Consider the following 11,450-nt stretch of genomic DNA (forward strand, 5'->3'; position numbering starts at 1 on the left):
ACTTTCTTGTGTAATGTGAAACAAAAGATTTTTGGATGAAATCAGTTAAACGCCTTCAGTTGGGCTTCAGATCTCCCTGACTCACCCCAGCTCCTTTAACCTCTCAGTCGGAGGTCATTCAAGGTCATGTCTCATGTCTCAAATGAAAACTAACTCATATAAATGTTTCATAGTTTATTTATTTATTACAAGTATGTTGTTTGTTACAAGTTTATTTAGTGTAACATCACTGTCATAAATCAAGAGAAAACAAAATCAACCCCAAAACCATTTTTATCATAAATAAAAAATATTTTTAAAAGGCAGTGTGAGTGACCCGAATCCACGATACACCTCATCAGGGTTTATTTCATCTGTCCTACACACACACACACACACACACACACACACACACACACACACACACACACACTGAACTAAATACACACTGAACACTGACTGTGTACACTCAGGACCGCAGGAGCAGGCGCAGGCGCACAGGCTGATTAAACCCATGTCCTGTTGTCTTTAGAAGACTTTTTCTTCTTTCTGATTTTAAAATCATTTTACACACTCCACACTTCCTCCTGATTTTAAACTCAACATTAGTTCTGAGGCATTTAAAAAAAATTATTTCTGTTGTTGTAAAGAATGAATAATATTAAGAACATTGTTAAGATTTTTATCTGTACTCCCCTTTTAATTATTTTGGGCCATACATTTATTTTATTTTTTTTTTACTTTGTTGTTGTTGTTGTGTGTGTGTTACCCTGTGAGAGATTGGTGTCTCATCCCTTCTCTTCTCTTTGGCTGCTTTCATACTATGCACTTTTCTCTTTCACTTATTTCCTCTTTCCTTTCCCACCTGGTTTCTGTTTCTCTCACTTCTTCTCCCCTTGTTTCCTCACTCATACGTGTGTGCTGGTGCACCTGGTAGCATTAGTGGTACTTCTTTATCGGACGTGCCGAACAGAGGGAACATCCTTTCGCCAAATGCTCCTTCTGAAGTGAACGAGTAAATCTCAGAGCCTGTCTTGGCATTGTAGAAGGTCACATGACCCTCATCACAGTCCAGGTATACGCCCAGATAACGCAGGCGGCCATTCATCTTCACCTTGGTCAGGGGCGGGGACGTGAGCGCTTGCAAATGGTTTGTGCTCCACCACAGCACATAGTAACCGTTTCTGGGGCTCATATCGAACAGCCCCTTCCTCTGGGCGGAGTCTCTCACCACGCCAACTTTCCAGTCTTTATTGTCACCAACACTCACCTGCACACACACACACACACACACACACACACAGAATTATACAACCTCCCTGGAAAAACAAATGTTCATATTGTGTGTTTTGTGTGTGTGTGTAGTATGTGTACCTCCCAGTAGTGGCGTCCTGTATCGTATCCCTCTTTAGCTGTAATGCAGCTCCACACATCAAATCTCTGAGTGCTGTTCCTGAAGAACTGCAGCTTCTCTCCACGCTTCAGCTGCTTCCTGTCGTCTGAGAGGATGAGGAAGGGATACGCTGTCACAGGGTTTAACGACACTTCCTCTGCAGAGAAAACACAAACCGTCAGCATGGCCGGACTCACAATCTAATCCTAAACATACTTTAAAACATAGTGTAACTCACTGTAACTCACTAACACTAACTGACTGTAACACTGTAACTCACTAACACTAACTCACTCTAACACTGTAACTCACTGTAACGCACTGTAACTCACTAACACTAGCTCACTGTAACACTGTAACTCACTCTAACACTGTAACTCACTCCAACACTGTAACTCACTCTAATACTGTAACTCACTGTAACACTAACTCACTCTAACACTGTAACTCACTCTAACACTGTAACTCACTCTAACACTGTAACTCACTCTAACACTGTAACTCACTCTAATACTGTAACTCACTCCAACACTGTAACTCACTCTAATACTGTAACTCACTCCAACACTGTAACTCACTAACACTAGCTCACTGTAACACTGTAACTCACTCCAACACTGTAACTCACTCCAACACTGTAACTCAGTCTAACACTGTAACTCACTCTAACACTGTAACTCACTGTAACACTAACTCACTCTAACACTGTAACTCACTCTAACACTGTAACTCACTCCAACACTGTAACTCACTGTAACATACTGTAACACTGTAACTCACTCTAACACTGTAACTCACTCTAACACTGTAACTCACTGTAACACTGTAACTCACTCTAACACTGTAACTCACTCCAACACTGTAACTCACTGTAACATACTGTAACACTGTAACTCACTCTAACACTGTATCTCACTAACACTAACTCACTGTAACACTGTAACTCACTCTAACACTGTAACTCACTGTAACATATTGTAACACTGTAACTCACTCTAACACTGTAACTCACTCTAACACTGTAACTCACTGTAACTCACTCCAACACTGTAACTGACTCTAACACTGTAACTCACTCTAACACTGTAACTCACTGTAACTCACTCCAACACTGTAACTCACTCCAACACTGTAACTCACTCTAATACTGTAACTCACTGTAACTCACTCTAACACTGTAACTCACTCTAACACTGTAACACACTCTAACACTGTAACTCACTCCAACACTGTAACTCACTCTAATACTGTAACTCACTGTAACTCACTCTAACACTGTAACTCACTCTAACACTGTAACACACTCTAACACTGTAACTCACTCCAACACTGTAACTCACTCTAACACTGTAACTCACTCTAACACTGTAACTCACTCCAACACTGTAACTCACTGTAACTCACTCTAACAGTGTAACTCACTGTAACTCACTCCAACACTGTAACTGACTCTAACACTGTAACTCACTGTAACATACTGTAACACTGTAACTCACTGTAACTCACTCTAACACTGTAACTCACTGTAACTCACTCTAACACTGTAACTCACTCTAACACTGTAACTCACTGTAACATACTGTAACACTGTAACTCACTCTAACTCACTCCAACACTGTAACTCACTCCAACACTGTAACTCACTGTAACTCACTCTAACACTGTAACTCACTCTAACACTGTAACTCACTGTAACTCACTCTAACACTGTAACACTGTAACTCACTCTAACACTGTAACTCACTGTAACTCACTCCAACACTGTAACTCACTCTAACACTGTAACTCACTGTAACTCACTCCAACACTGTAACTCACTCCAACACTGTAACTCACTCTAACACTGTAACTCACTGTAACTCACTCCAACACTGTAACTCAGTCTAACACTGTATCTCACTGTAACTCACTCTAACACTGTAACACTGTAACTCACTCTAACACTGTAACTCACTGTAACTCACTCCAACACTGTAACTCACTCTAACACTGTAACTCACTGTAACTCACTCCAACACTGTATCTCACTGTAACTCACTCTAACACTGTAACTCACTCTAACACTGTAACTCACTGTAACTCACTCCAACACTGTATCTCACTGTAACTCACTCTAACACTGTAACACTGTAACTCACTCTAACACTGTAACTCACTGTAACTCACTCCAACACTGTAACTCACTCTAACACTGTAACTCACTGTAACATACTGTAACACTGTAACTCACTGTAACTCACTCCAACACTGTAACTCACTCTAACACTGTAACTCACTCTAACACTGTATCTCACTGTAACATACTGTAACACTGTAACTCACTGTAACTCACTCTAACACTGTAACTCACTCTAACACTGTAACTCACTCCAACACTGTAACTCACTGTAACTCACTCCAACACTGTAACTCAGTCTAACACTGTATCTCACTGTAACTCACTCCAACACTGTAACTCACTGTAACTCACTCCAACACTGTAACTCAGTCTAACACTGTAACTCACTGTAACTCACTCTAACACTGTAACTCACTCCAACACTGTAACTCACTCTAACACTGTAATTCACTCCAACACTGTAACTCACTCCAACACTGTAACTCACTCTAACACTGTAACTCACTATAACTCACTGTAACACATTGTAACTCACACACTGTAACTCACTGTAACACTGTAACTCACTGTAACACATTGTAACTCACACACTGTAACACACTGTAACTCAGTGTAACTCACAGTAACTCACTGAAACACACTGTAACCTAAACACGTGCAGTTCCGGGTTTAAACACAGACGGTCACTGTGACATAAAAGCTCAGTATAAAGATCAGCTTTTCTCCTGCCTCCTGTTCACACTGTGACTAAGATCATTATGAGATTAACACTGAGGGAGTGAAATCTATCAAGTTTTTATTTATACAACAGCAACACTCACTTTTTTTTGTTTTTGCACATTTCCATTTTTTTAAAAACAAAACACATGGAAAGCATGTGAAGATTACTAGACTCACCTAAATAAACTCTGACCTTTTTGATACCTGAAGAGACAGAGATCAGTATATCAAATTCTTTTACACACTTCCTGATGAGTTGAATTTGATCCGATTTCTTTTTTTTTTTACAATCTTAAACACAATAATTGGGGGAAAAAACACTCACTGGATCCTGACTTGAACTTCCGCAGATCTGAAGGACAGAAAAAAATAGTTGCTAATTAAGTTTCCATCTTTTCATGCAGTGTTTTATAAAAGCACACTTGTTCATCACCTTCACGTCGTCCCACATATCCCTACACCTACCACCAGGGGCGGAACATCAGGGTAACAAGTTAGTTCCTGTTCTCACTTATGTTATAGCAGCTCCCTCTCTTTTCTCTCTCTCTTGAAGTTAATGAGACAAAAATCGCAGCTTGTCATGTTAATGAGAAATCGCTAAGAAGTGTAAGCTCCTCTGTCCTGTAGATTTCGGAAAACTTAAAGTTACAGCTTTACCTCTGACTGTTACAAAGCGCTGACACTGGAGACTCCTTCCATCAATGTTATATAAACGTCTCCTTACTTTAAGAAAACTTCATCATAGCAATGATTTTTTTAAAATCTGTTTATTATCGGTGTTAGCAGTCCGCCGTACTCGTCCCTGTGAATGAGCTGTTACTATGGAAACGATAACATATTAGAACGAGCACATTAATATAAACCTGCGCTACTGTCAGAGCTGCTGTTATGAAAACTAATAAACACCTTCTGCGTAAATGTGCGTATTTGATTCATGCATATTTACCTTTCAGTGAAAAGTCCTTCTTCTTATTGGACCTGATGCTCATCATGCTGTCCGTCTCGTGCAGTGTCAACACTGTGACACACAAATCACACGTTTATAACCTCTAATCATTGGTGCTAATGAATGCTGCTGATTTAGTCATTTTTTAAAATGGCTTTAATACACAGAGGAGAGTTGCAATGTCCTAAAACACACATAATCCATTTCATTAAGATATTTAGCAGAAAAAACTGAAAGCTATTATCTGAGTTTACCTGAGTGCTAATCTCATATGCTAAAAAAAATAATAATAATAATAAGATGCACCACCACATACTATATAAATTATATTTTTTTCCCGGTTAGCTAGCGTTAGCATTATTAACCGTTCTTGTTAGCACTGCTAGTCAGCTAGCATTAGAAGAGAGAAGATAAAACTTTAAGATTGAGCACTTTGATTAGGGTTAGATTTAGGAAAATGTTAGAAACTCCATTCTATCAAGGTTTGTTTTTATTATTTTGAAATAAAGAGTTAGTTTAGCTAAGCTAGCTGTATTATAGTATTTAGCATCCCTGTGTATTCTGTCATGTGGTAATTTATGTTTAAGTGCAATCTAGCAGCTATTTAGCTATGAGAATGTTCATACAATTACTTAATTATTTGTGTAGGAGATTATTTAGGTAATTTTTTGTAGTATTTAGCTCCACACTTATAAAGACACAAAGCGTTATTGAATAACTAACATTTGTTAAGATTAAATTAGGAATTGTTCAGAATGGCTAGCTACAGTAGAGTTAGCAGATCTTTGTCCTTTATTTGTCTCAGGGTGTGTGTGTTGCAGTCACGTCTGAAATGTGAGTCGAGTGAGTTTAACGCCTCACAAAAAATCTCACTTTTCCTCTTTTTCCACCTGAATGTGGGCGTATAGAGATAAATGAGCGAACTGAACAAACAAAGACACAAATACACAAAAAGATCAACAAAATGGATCATTTGCATCAATGGATCTGATTTAACCTCCTACACACAAGCTTTATTCTCTCTTCTGCATTATACTGAGTGTGTATTCTCAGTGGTATAACATGAGTTACTGTAAGCTCTATTCAGATGAGATTAGTTTTCCATGTAGAGATGTTTATTATCGCAATGATCCTGGGATTTTAGTCTGAATCCGTCATGTCTATAATCTTCACTCATATCCAAGATTTATTTTATAATCAAGTTCAAGTTTAAACTTCTTTCACAGAAATGTTGGTGTATTTTCACGGTTTCCTAATTACTCACAATGCCGTTCTGATAGCGGTGCAGTGGCATTTATCCCTCGTTTCATCTCTACCTAATGAGAGCGATGCAGCGGCGCTTTAGTCCTTTAGTCTAGTCCACGCTAACTTCTCTTCTCACAGGAGTAATAAAAATATAGCCACAAATTAGCAGAGGAATCACTAAACACATCACAGATATTCCAGTATAAACATATTTAACATGTTTCAGGATGAAGCTGAACTTTAAATGAAAACATTAATAAACTGAGGATGATCTACAGAGAGAAATAATATTATAAAGCTATAAAAATAAACTTATGATACATCGAGCTGTAAGATAAACCTGTAGAACAGTCCAGCTAAGGAGAAGTTTCTGTACGATAAATGTTTATTAGAAGCACTGTAAGATCGTAACGCGTCGGTAAATTAATTTTACCCACATCTGTCAGGTGGGCGGGGCTTAATCTCACCCTGCATTTAACTCGTGTTCTGGTGACCGAGCCATAAAAAAAGCTGAACTTTTTCCCAAAATGGCAAAATGGACGATGTTGTAGTTAAGGTTCGGGAAACGTCTAGTGAATCTCACTGTGGTGTAAAGATCTTTCATTTGGACACTTACCTATCGCAATGCATTGTGGGATTTCATGACCATATTTGGACCTAGTGCACTAGATAGTGAACAGGGTGCAGTTTAGGATGTGACGCACGTGTGTTTGTTCTGCTGGAACACGTCTCCACAGGTTTGATAAGGATTTAACAAGCTGTAACAGGTGTGGTAATTACCTGCTGAGTGAAAACAGACGTGTGTGTGTGCGTGTGTGTGTGTGTGTGTGTGTGTGTGTGTGTGTGTGTGTGTGTAGAGCGTGAACAAAGGCTGTGATTTCAGAAATGAATGTATTTAATACACATTAATTATAATGTTAATGACAGTGTACGCTCACTGTGATGCACAAAAGCATATTCGTCTTTGTATGCTGTAGCGTTATAATTTTCCATCACTGGAACTAAGAGACTCAAACCTGTTCCAGCGTGACAGATCAGTTTCACAGATCCGGTAACAACAGTGTTAAAAAAAACTTTTTATGAAACTTATCGCACTGTTTTTACTATAAAAAGTTAAACAAGGGACGTGTTAAATATTATTTTGTGGATTTGTATTCTCACTGTATCTGAGTACAACTTAAAATTAATATGTACTTTTCAATTTTCAAACACTAAATTAGATTCCCATTAAAATTGAAAGACAATTTTATGCTTTAAAGTTTCATTTAGTCATTTATTGTTATACATCTTAAAAATCACAAAATCTTAAAAAAAGAAAATATTTTTTCTTTAGCTGACTGACAGTTCAACTTAGTCACGTCTCTGTGTAATTTAACTTTATTTTTTTACAATAATAATACGAATCATCATGTTACTACTACTACTACTACAGCTAATGATAATAATAATAATAATAATAATAATAATAATAATGCATTACTTGAGTGTCTGTAGTGAACTTCGCCCATGTGGATGTCGTCCAGTCTCTCTCGTATCTCGCCCAGTGCGCTCTTCACCTCCCCGAGAGAAAAGTGTAACTCCAGATCAGGATCGCCGTTGAGTGTCGTGGTGTCCTGATACGGAGCGTTCACCTCCTCAAAGCTCTGCTCCGGAAACAATACCGTTAAATAATCCTCTTCTGATTACTCACTGTATTACTGCAATTACTGCAGCAGAAGTACTGAATGTGGGAGTAATGTTTAACGGTGTGACATCATCATCATCATCATCATCATCATCTACTGCGGTGTGGCATGAACATGATATTGTTTTGATATTTTAGATTTTCTTATCAAGGTTTAAACTGTAGTAATATATCATCACATCATACTGCTGACAGATTGCAAAGTTCTGTCATGTGTAATAACAGGTTTTTTAAAAGTTTTTCTAATAAAACCTTTTGATATTATTTTGCATTAGTTTCTAAATCAGAAACTAATGTTTCAGAGAGCAGCTATTTGTTTAACAAAACAAAAAAAATAAAGTGCAATTTGTGTTCTATGTAAAATACACAGATTTGGCCGAGGTCAAAAATCTGCTACACAGATTTTGTAATTTGTTTACAAAATTGTCTTAATTATTTAATTAAGAATTTATTTGCAGAGAATATGAGATACAAGGTCGACTCCGATGGCTCGGAAATTATCGCTTCATTTAAAATATTGTTTCATCATCGTAGCTGTTTGTACCTGCAGGAAGCCGATGTGGTCTTCTGATGTGGCCTGAACCGCCAGCCGAGCCCTGCGCTCCTGCAGCTCGCCTAGCTCCGCCTCCAACTGTGACACGATCCTCTCCCCTTGGCCAATCACGGAGTCTCGCTTGTCTTCGATCCCGCCAACCAGCTCCCTGCGGATTCGCTCCACCGACTGAGTGACATCAGAGAGGAACTGCTCCACCTCGGAGACCTCGGCCTGGGCGTAGTTCTGCACACACACACACACACACACACACAACACCAAAACTCACCAAAATGAGCACAAAGTCAATTCTACTGCTAATGCTAATGCTAATGCTAGCTTGACTTACCCTGAGGAACTGCAGTCTTTCTTTGAGTTCTGTGAGATGCAGCCCTCGCCTCTCGATGGACGTCTGGATGTCCAGTTCGGTTTTCCCGAGCATCCTCTGGACGAGACAGACAGGAAGTCATGCAGCATTTAACAGAAAAATGTAATATATATAAGTACACAGTACTGTGCAAAAGTCTTGGCACCCTATTGTTTTTAGTACAATCTTTGTTATAGATGTTTATTTTCTGACTTCTACATTATTGATTCAGTACAAAACCATTTTAGATTCCAAACATTAGTTTTCCGGCACAAAATGAAACGTTACAGAAAAATGTTTGTATGTCAGTAAAGAAAGCAGCAGATTCCATAAGAGACACTTTTCAGATAAAAACATAATGAAGGCTGCTGGGTTTCGCTGCAGAAATAAGAAGCGAGTCGACAGTCAAAGTCTCCAGAAGAACTGTGGCTGCTTCTGCAAATTCTCTTAATTATAAAGAGTAACAATAAAAAAGCCTCTGTGTGTTACTGTTCTGAGTTTTATTCCTCTTACACCACAGCAACTTACCACCGCAGCTTGTCATGTTAGCGAGAAACCGCAAAGAAGCGTAAACTCCTCTGTCCTGCTGAAGATGTCAGAAAACTTAAAGTTACAGCTTTACCTCTGACTGTTACAGCGCTGACACTGGAGACTCCTTCCATCAATGTTAAATAAACATCTCCTTACAAGCTGAAAACATCGCCATGTCAACAACTACGTCCGCTGCATGAGTCCCTGTGTATGAGCTGTTACTATGGAAACGGTAACGTGTTAGAACGAGCGCATTAATTATAAATAAACGTGTGATTTGCAGCTGCACTACTGTCAGAGCTGCTGTTATAGAGAACTAATCAACACCTTCTGACCAATCAGAGTGCAGAGCTGAAACAGCACAGTCATGTTAATGCTGCATTACTTTCTGATGTTTGTGTGTGTAATCCGGTTTGTGTGTTAATGATCACTCATGGTATTTCTGTAATCCTGGGTGTCGTGTGGATGAAGTTACACCCTGTTTATACAAACTGTGGCATGTTAGAGAAATGCCTCGGCTCGTGATTGACGTTAAACCTGAAGAACAAAGCATGTTAACGCACTGAGCTAACTCTCCATAAGCACAACGACACAAGTGGAGCTTTGTGCAGAGACGAGGATGATTTCTCACATGGGAAAGTTCTGCTCGAGGTGAAAACGTCACTCAGAGATTTATTTCTGCTTTTTAAACCACTGAGGGAACCAGTGTTCAGAGATTTGATGAATACTGTTTGCGCTAAATGTAGTCGATCAGCTGTGTGTGCTTCCTTCTAAACACAAACTTCAGTCTTCATCAAGATCTTCATCAGTCTTCAGTCTTTTAAATAAGCTGACTGAGTAAATTATCATTGATAGTCTGCATTCATACATTTAAGTTCAGAACAGAACTTTATCATCATTACTATCATTTACATCACTTCCGCCCTAATACTTTAAGAGGCGAGGCCTAAAGGTGGGCGGAGTTGTCTAATATGGCACTAAACATAATTAACACTAGACTAAACTAAAGATTTTTAGGCATGCTCACTCAGAGCTCCTCTCATTTCCATATACAGCATGTACCCAAAGACACACCCACCTGTATTGCCATCTGTGGCCTTCAAGACACACCCACTGAAGACACGCCCACAGAAGACACACCCACTGAAGACACGCCCGCTCAGAGCTCCTCTCATGTCCATATATGTACACATACTTCGATACTGCTCTCATTTCCTTATATAGACTCAAAGACACACCTACATTTCTATTCCTGGTCTTTGAGACACACCCACTCAGTACATATATGGCCTTAAAGACACGCCCTCTGCACATCCTGTTTGTTTGTCATCACTTTCAGCACTCACCTGTTTGACGGCGCGCTCGGTCTGCACAGACACGGTGGCGTGAGTTCGGTGTTCCTCCAGCACACAGATGGCGCAGATGCAGCGCTGGTCCGTGCGGCAGAACACCTCCAGCAGCCGCCCGTGTTCGCGACACGTGCGTCCCTGCAGTGCCTCGTGTGGGTCCAGGAGTCGGTGCGAGGCGTAGAACGCCGTCGTGCGGTGCGGCTGCACGTGCGTCTCGCAGTACGAGGCGATGCAGGTGAGACACGAGCTCACGGCTCGCTCCTTCCTGCCGGTGCACATGTCACACGGGATGTCCGGGGTTTTGGTTCCGTTCTGCAGCGAAACTCCTCCTGCTGCTGCAGTGGCAGCTGGGATCTTCTGCCGCGGTTTGACGGGCGGAGGCCCTCCGTAGCGCATCTCCTTGTACTTCTGCGCGATGTGAGCGAACACACGGTTGATGCTGAGCTCCGGCCGCCCATCAAAGGGCCGCTTACACAGCGGACACGTGCACTCGGCGCTGGAGGCCCAGTAACCTCCGATGCAGCTCTGGCAGAAGTTGTGACCGCACGGCGTGGACACGGGCTCGCTGAACAGGTCCAAACAGAT

General features: G+C 40.3%; 1 protein-coding gene across 2 annotated transcripts in view; it reads right to left on the reverse strand.

Moving 5' to 3' along the window:
• Positions 1-161: 161 nt before the first annotated feature.
• The window catches only part of LOC113528822 (E3 ubiquitin-protein ligase TRIM11), a 17,474-nt gene continuing 6,185 nt past the window's right edge, over positions 162-11,450 (reverse strand). Inside the window, exons 2-10 of one of the 2 annotated variants that reach the window (XM_026917570.3) lie at positions 10,863-11,450; positions 8,968-9,063; positions 8,631-8,864; positions 7,883-8,045; positions 5,158-5,229; positions 4,537-4,563; positions 4,389-4,415; positions 1,354-1,529; positions 162-1,249 (exon numbers count right to left, since the gene is read on the reverse strand). The exon at positions 10,863-11,450 is cut by the window's right edge and continues 59 nt beyond it. In XM_026917570.3, the coding sequence (XP_026773371.2) occupies positions 884-1,249; positions 1,354-1,529; positions 4,389-4,415; positions 4,537-4,563; positions 5,158-5,229; positions 7,883-8,045; positions 8,631-8,864; positions 8,968-9,063; positions 10,863-11,450 (1,749 nt within the window). In that variant the 3' untranslated portion in view covers positions 162-883. The remainder of the gene's footprint in view (positions 1,250-1,353; positions 1,530-4,388; positions 4,416-4,536; positions 4,564-5,157; positions 5,230-7,882; positions 8,046-8,630; positions 8,865-8,967; positions 9,064-10,862) is intronic. The other variant, XM_053228298.1, reaches the window with a different exon arrangement.

This window comes from Pangasianodon hypophthalmus, chromosome 23 (genome assembly GCF_027358585.1).
Source record: "Pangasianodon hypophthalmus isolate fPanHyp1 chromosome 23, fPanHyp1.pri, whole genome shotgun sequence".
NCBI lineage: Eukaryota > Metazoa > Chordata > Actinopteri > Siluriformes > Pangasiidae > Pangasianodon > Pangasianodon hypophthalmus.